Raw genomic sequence first — 13,064 nt, forward strand, 5'->3', positions numbered from 1 at the left:
TTGGTCAAGTTTGAGTATCTAGAAGCATATATAAGTGCATGTATTTAACTTCAGTAAAACCAAGCTTTACAAAGTTCATTGCGGGCACAGCAGGCATTGCAGCACGCAGAACGATGGGTACTACTACTACATTTAAATCGTTCGTGTACTCTACGCACGACGCCGCGGATGCTACCAAGGTTTTATCGGTGCACCAATACCAGCCAAAGAACCTGGACAAGTTGGTCATATTGCGTACACTGGCGTTCCCCGTCAACCCATCGGACATCAACCAGTTAGAAGGGGTGTACCCTTCGAAGCCCGAGAAAACGCTGGAACTGGGCACCAAGGATCCCAGTGCCATTGCCGGAAACGAAGGTGTCTTCGAAGTAGTCCATGTGCCGAGCAATGTCAAGGATCTCACCCGAGGAGATATAGTGATTCCACTGCAAGCAAATTTCGGGACATGGTCGAGCTACCGGACCTGCACCGATGCTTCGCAAGTGGTTAAAGTTGAAGGCTGCGACAAGTTCGCAGCAGCGTCGATTGCAGTGAACGGGTGCACCGCGTACCAGATGCTGAGCAACTACGTGAACTGGGATCCTAATGGAAACGACTGGTTGGTCCAGAATGCCGGCACGTCGTGGGTGTCGAGACTGGTGACCCAGATGGCCAAGTTGCAGAACATCAAGACCCTCAGTATCATCCGGGACAGAGACAACTTTGAGGAGGTAGCCCACGAACTGGAATCGAGATTTGGCGCAACCAAGGTCATCTCAGAGTCCCAGAACAATGACCGGGAATTCAGTCAAAACGAACTGCCCAAAATCTTAGGACCCGATGCCCACGTCAAGCTGGGGCTCAACTCCGTGGGTGGCAAATCGTCAACTCAGCTGGCCCGCAAGCTGGACGTTAACGCCACGATGTTGACTTATGGTGGAATGGCCAAGCAGCCCATTACTTTGCCTCCATCTTTGCATATCTTCAAAGGTTTGAAGAGTTTGGGTTTCTGGGTCACCAAAAACTCCATAGAAGACCCCGAAAACAAGCGTGAGACCGTGGAAACTGTGGCCCGTTTGTATGCAGAAGGTAAGCTCATTTCACCTGAGGAAAAGGTCACAAAGCTCGAGTGGGACCCTGTGTCTACCCCAGATGACAAGGCGCTCGAGTTGATCAAGCAGGGTATCACTCACAAGGGCAATAAGAATGTGGTGGTGCTTAAATGGTGATGTGGCTGTTTTATTCTATATGCTGTGACAAGACGACTGTCTCTTTGACATGACTTGTCGGTTACTTTGCTACATACGTTTTATGACCAATCGTTACTTATGAATTATGCGTCTCGAGAATAAGCCTTTGCCAAGTGGTGGCGACCCAGTAGTAGTCCTGCTACGCTGATCAGCAAGTATCCTATAACTTCCCACCTTGTAACAACCACATGGGCGCTGTCGAAGATACAGTCGGCCAAAGCTGTAAATACAATGAAACCAACGAAGCATGTGGAGGTGAACTGCAATGAGACTCGATCTGACAAGTGAACCATTGCCCAAATCATGGGGAGGTGACCAGCAAAGACAGACAGAAGCATAAAAGCGGAACTCGACAAAGTACTATTTTGAGCAAAGGGACGTCCAGCACTGGCTAGAAAAAGCATTGGGCCCACTATAAGCAAGTTGGCAATTCCAAGCTGGCTAATTTCGATGTTGGAGATGCAAGATCTTTCTGCATGCGTCAGAAAAGGCCGAATTGAGGTGGTAGACTCATTTGGAGAAGCTGCACTCCATTTGTTCCACAGAACAAAGAATGGGCCAATTGTGAGGGCTCCCAACCCACACGTCAAAGCTCCTTTGAGTCTGTCAAACAGAAAAGGATCGTCTAACTCGCCCGTGGCTTCGTTCACCGACAATTTTCCAGCAAGGAGGTCGCAAGTGCCCTTCGTGTAGGAGACAATGAAAATACCGGTCAGAACTATAAGCATAAACGCAAAACTGCGCCCGAGCTTTTTGCCAGGTGCCAGTCCCATCACTACCAGCAGCAAGGACACGATTTCAAACATGGAAGTGCCGTGCATGATGGCGACGTCGACGGCCGGTGACAGCCCCAAGGCCACGAAAAACGTGTATCCTGCAATCACCAGCAGTAATGAGAGGGTAGTGATTTGGACCAATTGCCGGAAATGTGAGGCCAAAGTGCGATTCGGCCTCGAACGGCCGTCATTGTCGGCCCCCAGAAGCTCTGCACCTACCGCTACAGCACTGAAAGCCCAGGACCCACTCCTGCCCTCCAAGCGGTCTTTCACTCGAGAACACAGCTGGGTGAGCGGTGCCACAAGTATCCACGATGATAGATGTACAAACAGCAAGTAAAGAACGTCCTGTTGTGTCGGCCTTTGTTGTTGCGTCTCGTATGAAACGTTGTAGACGTGTGAGAGCGTCTTTGTCTGTACAACGTAGCCAAGCACGGCCACGAGCCAAAGTCCAGCTCGCATGACGATGGTGACGAAGTGCTATTGAGGGAGTTTGTTTGACAAACGGCACCGTAGTTGTTAATACCACGCGAGATTTGGTGAACAAGTAGGTTTTTATACGCATAGACCGTGGCTTGGTGCAGGTTTAAGTTTAAATGGTATGGTTTGTTGCTCGTTTACAACTCTCGTATAAAAATCCTCGAGACTTCTGCTTACGCAATCTTGCATAAGATCTGCATAGCCGCCGCTGACACATGTCGTTAGTCATGTGACCGTCAAATGTGGGTATGAATGGTAATTACCGCGAACGTCAACCACGAAAAATTGTATGACTTCGTGGCCAAGCTGGTGAAGGCGTGCGACTGTTAATCGCAAGATCGTGAGTTCGATCCTCACCGAGGTCGTCAATAATAATTTTTCCTGCTCATCTTTTTTTTCACTTCTCGAGGTTATCTCTAATAGGCTGGGGAAGCTCGAACCTAAGACTGTCATTGGGTTCAGAACCGGAGGCCACTTGGAGCTGTTCTCGCAGAATTCGATTGCGCTCATATAGCCATACGAGGTAATTATAGCCTATTTTACCACGGCCACAGTTAGTAATCGACTAGTTCTGAAGTTTCGTTTGAAAGTGCTCGGAAAACATACTTCTTGCATAGATCTGCATCTCTGAACGTCGCTGCTTTGAAGATAAATCGGGAACCATCTCTACCAATGTGTCGTAAGTTTCTCGCATAGCCTGGCGCCGCCTTTGCTCGGAGGAAACATGATTTTGACGTTTTTGGTCCTCTGAAAGGGAGCTCCCGCGTTGACCTTGCTTTCGTTTTCCGGAATTTTCAGGGGAAATGTCAAAGATTGTGTCAAGGGTCATTGATGAAGCCAATATGTGGTATGTGGGGACCAGGTACTTGCTAACGCGCGTGCTTACTGTGGGTATCGAGTCGAGTACGATCGAGATCGCTACATCAATTTTTTTTCACATGTTAATGAAAGATTGATAAAATTAATGCTGAAGATCGAACTGGAGAGTTTGTAGGAAGAGAATAGCGCATTCGAATGAGTATATCTCCTCGAGAGACATGGTAATCGCGTAGTGCGTCTTTCTCCTCTCAGAATATAGCCCCTAAAGAAGTGAAGCGTTATCGCTTGTGATTAGTCACATGGCTTTGTACCTGCTGTATGGTTTTTGCTGGATTTAGTGAATTTCAAATAAGCTTGCGTGGCGTAATGGCAACGCGTCTGACTTCTAATCAGAAGATTGTGGGTTCGACCCCCACCGTGAGTGTTTTTTTTTGAAAAAAATTATTGTACAGATCACGTGCCTTTGCTGCTTTTCACAATGGAACCAGAATATCATATGAAAGAGGGCCTAAATTACAGTTTAAGAAGACTGGTTCCAGAAGTAGAAGAAACATGCTGGATCCTGGAGATATTTTAACACACGCACATGCTACGTGATGGTTACTCACGATACAGTTCATTTTCGTCTAGAATGATTGTTGCTTCTTGGTACTGTTAATTTGATATATACATGAGCTTCAATAAGGCCCCCATAGCTGCGTGCTGGGGCTTACCGCAGATTTTCCACGGTTATAATCTGTGACTGAACGGATTGAGTGCTATGGGCGGCTTCGCTTTCAGAATTTTCTAGCTGCAACTCCAAAGCGGTCTTTTTCGCGGCCTTACGAGCCAAGGTCTGATGACCACCGGCTCTGGCTTCTTGAATCTGCTGCAAAAGAGGGTCATTTTCTTTGATCAGATACCCACGCTTGAGTGGATTACTGTAATAGTCAATATCTTTTCTTTTGACAGGTCTGGCCTGTAGTGGGATACGTCCATATTTTTCCAAAAACCAACGTGGACTCAAATGCGCCTTCAACCCCAGTTTGTTGTAGTATCTGGCCGTAAACTCTCCTCCTGCACGCTCCAGAGCTTTAATAGCACCTTTGGACGCCCGTGTGGCCTCTATCTTCAACGGAAGATTGAAATACTCTTTCCCGTCGCCCAACAGCTTGACACCATCTTTGATAGAGCCGGTGACAAGTCCGAGATCCTTCATTTTCTTCATATCGAGCAACTCGTTGGGCTTCAAATTTAAACGACCCTTACGATGAAACCACATTACACGATCCAAGTTGAGTTCGTTCAGCTCCAAAGATGTGACATTGGTGAACCCAATTTTTGGGAAAAGCTTATAAATGGGCGTTTGACCACCTTCAAACCACGACTTCACTTTTCCACGGGCCTTTTGACCCTTTTGACCCCTAGCAGACGTCTTACCTTTGCCTGAAGAAGGACCACGACCCACTCTTTTGTACGTTTTGGTAGAGCCTTCTGACGGCTGTAATTGCGACAAAATCGATATGGATCGACATTGAACACTCCACAAATGTTCTAGACCCTGATGAGATCCCTTGAGTAAGGTTAAGGCACGAGTCAAGAGCATCTTGGGCTTATCTAAAGGATACAACTATAAGTTACGCTAGTTGAAGACATCTGAACTCATCTTTAAGATCATATATGGACGTCAAAAAATTTGGTTCATAATTGCTCGTGCTTCTTACTGTCTGTTATTAACGCTAATTTTTCATCGGTTTCCAATAACAAGCTTCTATGGCCAAGTTGGTAAGGCGCCACACTAGTAATGTGGAGATCATCAGTTCAAATCTGGTTGGAAGCATATATTTTTATAAATTTTTTTTCAGTTTACACTTGATACTGCGATATGACACACTATGCTAACATGGTGAAGATGTCGACAGTAAAGGTCATTTCGTGAAATTGAGTTGAACCGATTTGTTCTTAGTTTATATGCTGTCTAAAATATATGTTAAGTTTTTACCTGCTGATTCTAGAATCATGGATTAATGCGCTTTTTTCAAGTTTCGTCAGAAAGGTTAATGGTTCCCATTTCTGTAATCAAGCTCGTCAGGATTGACTATTCGTAGAGGCCCGTGCTCTTGCGTAACATCTGGTAGTGAGCCGTCACTGAGTCTGACGCGGCCAAAACTATCGTCGAAACCGGGCGTTTGACCAGAGTAATCATTGTTCATAGATTTTTCACCTTCTGAGGACGAACGGCGCAAAGAAGCATTGCGCTGCGCAGCAGCAGCCATTGCCGGCAAGCCACTGTCGCCGAAAGAGTAGGGCTGATGTTGTTTTGTTTCCTCCAAATCCATTTGTTGCTGTTTCCGGTGACGCCAGTATAGAAAGAAGACCAATGCAGCCACCAGGAATGCACCGCAAATGCAACCGATAACCACGCCGGCGATTGCACCACCTGAAAGTGACTTTTTCTTGTTGTTGTTAGATTTTACAGTACCGGAATTGGTCTGTCCCGAAGATCCTGTTGCGCTCATTACCGTAGTCTGGGTCACATACATTGTTGATCGACTACTGTTTGGAAGAGTGGCCACTGTGATAGCCGACGTTATCATGGTCGTTGGAGAGTTCGACGACGAGGAAGACCCAGAACTGGAACTGGATCCGGAAGTTTGGCTGGACCCACTGCTTGGGGACGAACTACCACTCGAGGTGGAACTCGTGCTGGAAGAACTTTGCGTAGACGAGGAGCTGGAGCTGGAACTGGAGCTGGAGCTGGACGACTGGGACGAAGATGATGAAGATGACGACGAAGAAGACGAAGGCGAAGAAGACGACGACGAAAACGAAGACGAAGACGGTGCGCTTGAAGAGCTGGAACCTGCACTCGTGGAACTGCTTGCACCACTACTACTGGACCCGCTGGAGCTGGAGCCACCGGAACTGGAGCTGGCGCTCGGTATTGAAACGCCGGATTTCAAATATACTTGGAAATACCCACTTCCACCGCATGTGTCGTAAGGCCATCCGACACACTTTGTGCTGCATTGGCCGGAACCAGCGGCCGAAACCGACGCCAAAATGGACGCAGAAGACCCACAATAGCACGTATCGCCTCCCAGAAGCGCCACGACGTCTGATCCGCTGCATTGGTTCTGACAGTACGAAACGCTTTGGTATGTATATGAGCCCTTGGAGCTGAGACCGGACCCCAAATCTGATTGTTTGTAGCATCCAACTTCGGAATATGTCGTGTCAGCACGCACCAGAGACACGAGAAGGCCTCCCACAAGCCAGAACAGCCCTTTTTTAAGTCCGAACGTCAACATATTGCCCAGATTTTTTGTTGTCACTTGTTCTGATTCAAGAGGGCTAAGAATATACGGTTTTCGGGCCCTTAAAAAACCTACCCACTCCTCTTGTAGTTGTGAATACCACCACAACACTTAGAACGCCCTAAAATGCTGTTCAAAAGCCGGACTTCGTCGATCAAAGTTGAAAGAAAGTGTTTCTACTAAAACCTTCAAATTTAAATACTTAGTTATACATGTTATGAAACTTTAATTGTTCACCGCATATTTTGTTTATGCTACGAAAAATCGTGGTTTTTCGGGAAATTTGTTCTAGACACTTTTTTTGGAAGAAGAGTCGTTTTGAACGGCTGAGTCGCAGTGAGTAAGTTACTCATGGGTTTGTGAGTAGTTGAGAAGTGGGAGGGGCGGGGGAAGCGCAGGGGGGAGAAGCGAATTCATATTCAGATACAAAGAAATCTCTGAATTGGTCAGTGCTTCGCTTTCGGTCAGGATTCTTCTTTGTCTGGTTTTTTAATCATTAGGAGAAGAAATTCCACATTAAGAAGCAGGCTTGTAAATGTTGGTGAGACGAATGAATGTGAATTAGTAGGGTCAAATGACATATGAGCACGAGAGAAATACGCAGCGATCTTGATAGAAACTGACACGGATGTTGAAGTTTTTAGAGTAATGGGAAATGAGAGTAGGTCACGCGACGGCGCCAGCGTCAATGCGGGAGAAAGTGATATAGAAAATGAACTAAAACAGACGTCTGATACGGCTATGAAAGGTCCCAAGAACTAGTCTCTTCAGGAGAAGGTGCCTCACATTTGGTGTGAGACCAACTTGTTGTTGATACTTTTGTCCGTCTAGCGTCAGCTCCATGACAAAAACACACACGTGACACAACGACAGCATCAAAAGATCTAAAACCAAACACTGATCTAACGAAAATGACATCAATTATACCGAGTGGTGCCACTTTTGAATCATTGGATTATTTATACACTAGCCAGTTGACGTGATTGCACTCGGATCGCCTGAAAATGTTTGCCCCCGACAAACGACGGAACATCTCTCAGAATTGTACAAGAAGGGACTTTTTATCCAGTTTTCAAGCTCATCACGGAGAAGTAACTCCAAACTCAATAAAACAACAGTCTTCAACTTACTGTAATGGGTTGAACTACTTTAGGAACCTCTGTCTGTCTAGCGTCAGAAGTATGATGAAGTGATTACACTCACGTGACGTGACGACAGCTTCAGAATCAACAAGTTGCTCAGAGAATCTAGAACTACTACTGGTCTAAATGGAACGGCATTGATTGCACCGAGAAATAACACTTAAGTTCAATAGTATGGCTCATGAATTAGCCTATTCCCGCTATTAGAAACCGGAATCCTTGAATTTTTACACCCGCGACCGAGAATTTCCAAGAATTTGTATAAGAAGGGACGTTCTATCCTGTTTACAAGCTCATCAAGTCAAGATAACTCCAAATCAAGAAAATAGCATTTTACATCTCACAATAATGGATAGCACACCGTTGTGGACATTAATCGTGCACTCCCCCAAAACAGTCTCAACATGAGTACAAACAGTTGAAGTACCTGACATTCCATATTCTCGGTAAAAATGGCACACAACCTCGATACCTTATCGTTTTTGTCCCGCTTGTACAAGAGAAACCAACAGCAGCTCACGGTACCATCTATTCTGACGTTATTACACAGGCACGTGATCTCAGAACACCTAGAAATGTATCTGACGCCAGCTATTTACATAGACTGAAAATTGACAGCAATCGCAGCAAATAGACTTCTCAGTGAGCTTTCAAAATCTTCTACCCTTTCCTTCGGTGAAATGAACTCCATTTACGACAGGTGTAGCTGTCCAACGGTTGGGGATGGTAAATAGTGACATTGATACCTATCTCTATTTCTGAACCACTTGAGACGCAATTTTATTTTCCTTCAGACGTATCAAACTGCCACACTCAATACCGTAACCACTGCTGTGATTTCAAAGACTCAGGTGTAAATTCTCGAAAAACGTATAAAGTTACCCCTGCCTCACCACAACCCGCGAGCGGCACCAAACCACTCATCCACATAACTTCGCACACACGCCAAAAAATGTACAAATAACGCAACAATGAAACCGTTCTTACAAGGCTTGATTCTCTACTGCTTTTCTCGCTCTACATCACTATACACGAAGAAATTGGTTATTCAAGACTTACAGCTAGCTCATCGCGCACTAATATCTTGTTCAAATCACTGAGAACACCGAGCATGAGTTCTCTCAAACAACTACAGCGCAAATCAGCGATCAAGAAACAAGTCTACAAACCGATTCTCGATAACCCTTACACAGATGAAGCTCACAATTGGCCTTATGTTCAGGAACAATCATTGATCGCAGAATTGGTGCGGAGTCACGTGACCACTGTTCTACAACAAGCACCAGATTCTTTAGATGTACGGTTTGGATTCAACGATGTGGTAAAGTTCTTACAAGGATCACCGTCTAAGGACGATCTCGTCGCTTCTCCCCCATCTCGGGTCTTCTTATTCGTGTGCAACCGTGATTCTATACCTTCGGTTTTATTAGCCCAAATTCCAATATTGGCCCGTGTATCGCGATACGAAGTGGTGTTGGTACCACTGCCGCGTGGATTCATCTCACATCTGGATGAATGCTGTCCGGCGAATCAGTATCACGATGGGATGCTATTAGTGGTTGAAAACTCAAATTTTGACATACAGTTCGCTTCCCAAGTGGTTAAGAGGGTGGGTCACGTGACCCCGCAACCATGGCTCAAATTCAATGAATCACGTATAGCTGTGATAGCTTCAGAGGTTTCTTTGAATTCCAAATCAGCCAAATCTTCCAAATAGATCGAGAGGCAGCGTCTTATTCTCTTCGATTCCCGCCAATTGCTCCTAATTTGTGAGTTTTTCCCAATTTTTGAAATATTTTTTTTTTTCAGATTCAGAGCTCATCGGCAGTTTCTAGAAAGAACTACCATACTAGCTCGCCTCCAAATTCGAACGGCAAGTCAATTCCAAGACTCATTTATTAGAGTCTATTATCCCTTCTTACAGTAGATCGTTTGCTGGCAACCGTGTTGTCTCGTCCTTGTGCTGTCTGTCTACTTCCTCTCCTATAGCATAATATGGTCGTTCTCAATCCTAATAACTGGCACTGGGTTGACAAAAATACACTTCCATGGACTGAATCCTACCTACAGAACTTGCCTGCAAGCATTTCATCCGTGGTTGCACCCAATGGATCGTACACGGTGCGGCTCGTGAAACTGGAATCGTTGACAGGCGATTCACACGTTTCCCAACGCAAGGGCAAGGTAATCTGCTACTTTGATCTCAACGTCCAGTTCGTATCTCAGGTGCTCGAAACGGAAGCGGAAACAGTAGTTTGTGAAGGCAAAATTCTGGTTCCCGAACTTGTGCACGACGAAACGGATTTCGAAATTCGACCAGAGGGTTTTGGAGAACACTATGGGCTGATCACGGAACAGCTGCTCCCAAGTCTCCGTGCTGCACTTTGCAAATATCAAGCAGACCTTATTGAGCAACATTCTCAGGATGTACAACAGTCGTGAGGGGATTTTCTTTTGTTAGTGCATCTTCCATAGCGATCCAGGATGCAACAGATGTACAAGCGTTATAAGAATAGATATACATAAAAGTACAGCGTAGCGCTAAGAGCAACAACGCCCTTAATAGATGAACGGTACAATCTTGTAGGGCACAGCAGTCTCATACTTTTTCCAGTCATCGCCGTATTTCACCTTACACAAATGCTCATCTCTCTTCTGGCGATGGATCAGCAGGGCAGCGAAATACAACGAGTAGTAGTACGTCAAGGGTGTCTGGAAACCAGTGGCAAGACACCAGCTGAGTGAAATCAACCAATCTCCAAAATAATTCATGTGCTGGGACATCCCCCACCAACCGTCACACAATAGCTTGGTACCACGTTTCGTGTCGATACTCTTCAAGTGTGGAAGTTTGCCCTGGCGGAAGTGTGACTTTTGATTGTTGGAAGAATGGAAGATATAGTACCCGAGGGCCATCAATGCCACTAGAAAACTCAAATATGGGCCCGTCAAAACTATGGGCGAAACGGTCAAATAACGTGCCTGCAAAGCGTAGGTGAAGGGCACTAAGGTCAAATCTCCAAAAGCAAGCATGTAGCCAAAGCCATCGGTAGTGATATCCATCATAGTTAGACAGCCTTCCTCATTTAGGACGCCATCGAAAACGTAAAAGCCCTGTGCCAAAGTGACAAACAAAATTGCATTGTTCACTTCGCCGGTTTGTAGGTAGTGGTGGTGCAAACAGGCCACGTTATTCAAAAACCACAACAGCAGCCCTGGACGCAGTTCGCAAAATAGTTTGAGATCAAAAGGACCTATCCGAGGGTTTAGTTCGCGGCCGATGAACCAATCGTAAACAGGATTTCCAGTATTACCGCTCACAGATAAAATATGCTCTTTCGTACCGCGGCCGTTTGCTTTGAGTAATGGAAAAAAGCTAAAAGCATACAAGAAAAAAGACATGATGAACCCAAAAATAATGGTGATAATGCAGATATCGGTTTGATTGTCGTACAGATACTGCAATTCCGGCATTTCACCCTTAGTCAAATGCCATCTGATCGCTAGAACCGCAGCCAAAGTGGTTGTAAGGGCTACCCCATTGATCTTGTACCGCAGTTTAGTGCCATCCCTAAGTTCGACCCCTTCCATCGTACGCCCTGGCAATGTTACATCAAAAATTGCCAGTACTCCAAACCAGGTCAAATAGTAAGTCCATAACTCACGATTTGTCAAGTACCACTTCAATGGCTTGATGTGATTCCAGAGCTCAGCAATATCAAAATTGGAAAATGCGCCCTCAATGTAGTAATCGGGACGAATCATTTGATTGAGCACAATCGATAGTAGAGGGAGACCAAGGGCGATGCCCAGGACTCCGGTTATTCCATTGAACTCGTAGCTCGTAGTCCTGGGATTTAAGGGCCCAACTTCTTTTGACATGCTGAATTAATCCTAGAATGTGTAAACTGATAGCCAAGATTGCAAAAACTTGAATAATTCCTGTTATACCAAAGCTCCTTCCTAGTCTGACCTTGCCGACTGCAAAACGGTGTGCTTTTAATTTATATGCCATCATATCAGCGCTGCTCGTTTAATTTTCAAAAATAACCCTAGGCCATGATGCATGGATTTAATGCGGAAAAAAGGGTCTGTAGCAATGCGGGAAGGAACAGTAGAAGTAGGGCACTTGATCATTGATCGCATTGTGCCTCATTTCATGCTCTTTTTGACATCTCTTGATTTACGCATTCAATCAAGCAACAGTTGATGAAAAGCAACAATTTTTTGACACTTTCGTCACAGCTGGCGACCGTAAGGTCCAAAGTTAGACTCGGAATCGCATCCATCGATTCCGTGCTGATCACATTGCTCAAAAGAAGCACACCTTGAATATTATCAATCCAAATTCCATATTTGAGACCGAGACTCCTAAACTGGTTGGACCTCAGTCTTCTCTTGCCGGAGTCAGCTTCGGAAATTCCAAAGCGGCGCATTTTGGCTTCAAATTCAGAAAGCGAACCACCAACATGGAACGCTAGGTAGGAGTCCCAAAATTTGGTTACCAATTGGGAAAACGGAGCAAATTCCACATGATGACCCAGGATCCGGTTCCATTGTCTCCATTTGTAGACAATGTCGTATATGGTATCGTTGACGTAGCACTGTATCAGACGTGACAGATTGGCACCAAGATAAGTTGCGCTGCTTGAATGACTGCCGTCTTTGTAGGCGTCTAGGATTCGCGCAAACTGCTGTGTGTATTGTTGGAGTAACTGTTCGGTTTTGAACTGATCCATTTGGGTACTTTGAAGGATTTGGGGAAATACTGAAACTTCGAACTCTGCATTTCTGGTCTTAAGCCCTACGGTGTGGCTCGCTGACGTTCGCACCGACAAACACGTTTCGTAGTAGTTCGAGGTGTGATTGGTCTCAAAGCACAGTTTGAACAGTTGGAACGGGGCAGTACAGCGACGAATGTCCAAAGTTAGATCCAGGTCACTTGGTTTGCTGTTTAGCACCCACAGTAGCAACGAAAGGTTATGGTTCTGTCGTATTCTTGCGTCCCTGATTGTCCTTTTGAAACGCAATGGAGGCACAACAGGACCACTGGAGCGAACGACCAAAGACAATGGAAGCGACACTACCGTGTCTTCGTTGTATTCAACAGTTTCCCCTCGACTTATGGCCAGGGATCTTTCTGGAGTGCCGATAAAGGTTATCGCGTCGTCTACCATCTATATGAAGAACTCAAACAAGGAGTTTGCAACGGGAAAGGAAGATACACAGAGTATATATGGCTATAGTCGTTTAGATGTATGAGGAAGAGCCAGAAAGCTGTTTGAACAGCTCTTTACGTTGCTTTGTCTCAGTCGTCGATGG

General features: G+C 45.5%; 9 protein-coding genes and 3 non-coding genes across 12 annotated transcripts; 6 read left to right on the forward strand and 6 right to left on the reverse strand.

The window, feature by feature from the left end:
• Positions 1–38: 38 nt before the first annotated feature.
• ETR1 (LALA0S02e10132g1_1) lies at positions 39–1,208 on the forward strand (the record flags this gene model as incomplete). The annotated part of the gene is made up of 1 exon (XM_022774019.1): positions 39–1,208. One exon carries the CDS (start codon positions 39–41, stop codon positions 1,206–1,208), a length of 1,170 nt encoding a protein of 389 aa, XP_022627487.1.
• Positions 1,209–1,312: 104 nt separating this feature from the next.
• CSG2 (LALA0S02e10154g1_1) lies at positions 1,313–2,467 on the reverse strand (the record flags this gene model as incomplete). The annotated part of the gene is made up of 1 exon (XM_022774020.1): positions 1,313–2,467. One exon carries the CDS (start codon positions 2,465–2,467, stop codon positions 1,313–1,315), a length of 1,155 nt encoding a protein of 384 aa, XP_022627488.1.
• A 309-nt stretch (positions 2,468–2,776) lies between these two features.
• Positions 2,777–2,850, forward strand: LALA0_S02e10176r. The gene has a single exon. It is a non-coding gene; the product is annotated as a tRNA-Asn (tRNA).
• Positions 2,851–2,882: 32 nt separating this feature from the next.
• On the reverse strand, positions 2,883–3,314 carry INO4 (LALA0S02e10198g1_1; the record flags this gene model as incomplete). Its single annotated transcript, XM_022774022.1, has 2 exons — positions 2,883–3,019; positions 3,092–3,314. The coding sequence occupies 2 exons, from the start codon at positions 3,312–3,314 to the stop codon at positions 2,883–2,885; spliced, it is 360 nt and encodes a 119-aa protein (XP_022627489.1).
• A 342-nt stretch (positions 3,315–3,656) lies between these two features.
• On the forward strand, positions 3,657–3,728 carry LALA0_S02e10220r. The gene has a single exon. It is a non-coding gene; the product is annotated as a tRNA-Arg (tRNA).
• Positions 3,729–4,013: 285 nt separating this feature from the next.
• On the reverse strand, positions 4,014–4,889 carry MRPL10 (LALA0S02e10242g1_1; the record flags this gene model as incomplete). The annotated part of the gene is made up of 1 exon (XM_022774023.1): positions 4,014–4,889. The coding sequence occupies one exon, from the start codon at positions 4,887–4,889 to the stop codon at positions 4,014–4,016; it is 876 nt and encodes a 291-aa protein (XP_022627490.1).
• A 161-nt stretch (positions 4,890–5,050) lies between these two features.
• Positions 5,051–5,123, forward strand: LALA0_S02e10264r. The gene has a single exon. It is a non-coding gene; the product is annotated as a tRNA-Thr (tRNA).
• A 217-nt stretch (positions 5,124–5,340) lies between these two features.
• WSC2 (LALA0S02e10286g1_1) lies at positions 5,341–6,594 on the reverse strand (the record flags this gene model as incomplete). Its single annotated transcript, XM_022774024.1, has 1 exon — positions 5,341–6,594. The coding sequence occupies one exon, from the start codon at positions 6,592–6,594 to the stop codon at positions 5,341–5,343; it is 1,254 nt and encodes a 417-aa protein (XP_022627491.1).
• A 2,259-nt stretch (positions 6,595–8,853) lies between these two features.
• Positions 8,854–9,459, forward strand: POP3 (LALA0S02e10308g1_1; the record flags this gene model as incomplete). The annotated part of the gene is made up of 1 exon (XM_022774025.1): positions 8,854–9,459. The coding sequence occupies one exon, from the start codon at positions 8,854–8,856 to the stop codon at positions 9,457–9,459; it is 606 nt and encodes a 201-aa protein (XP_022627492.1).
• Positions 9,460–9,737: 278 nt separating this feature from the next.
• Positions 9,738–10,184, forward strand: HCH1 (LALA0S02e10330g1_1; the record flags this gene model as incomplete). The annotated part of the gene is made up of 1 exon (XM_022774026.1): positions 9,738–10,184. One exon carries the CDS (start codon positions 9,738–9,740, stop codon positions 10,182–10,184), a length of 447 nt encoding a protein of 148 aa, XP_022627493.1.
• Positions 10,185–10,301: 117 nt separating this feature from the next.
• ERG24 (LALA0S02e10352g1_1) lies at positions 10,302–11,624 on the reverse strand (the record flags this gene model as incomplete). Its single annotated transcript, XM_022774027.1, has 1 exon — positions 10,302–11,624. One exon carries the CDS (start codon positions 11,622–11,624, stop codon positions 10,302–10,304), a length of 1,323 nt encoding a protein of 440 aa, XP_022627494.1.
• A 275-nt stretch (positions 11,625–11,899) lies between these two features.
• Positions 11,900–12,919, reverse strand: NDJ1 (LALA0S02e10374g1_1; the record flags this gene model as incomplete). Its single annotated transcript, XM_022774028.1, has 1 exon — positions 11,900–12,919. The coding sequence occupies one exon, from the start codon at positions 12,917–12,919 to the stop codon at positions 11,900–11,902; it is 1,020 nt and encodes a 339-aa protein (XP_022627495.1).
• Between the last annotated feature and the right edge of the window lie 145 nt (positions 12,920–13,064).

The sequence above is a fragment of the Lachancea lanzarotensis genome, scaffold LALA0S02, assembly GCF_000938715.1.
Source record: "Lachancea lanzarotensis genome assembly LALA0, scaffold LALA0S02, whole genome shotgun sequence".
In the NCBI taxonomy this organism is placed as follows: domain Eukaryota; kingdom Fungi; phylum Ascomycota; class Saccharomycetes; order Saccharomycetales; family Saccharomycetaceae; genus Lachancea; species Lachancea lanzarotensis.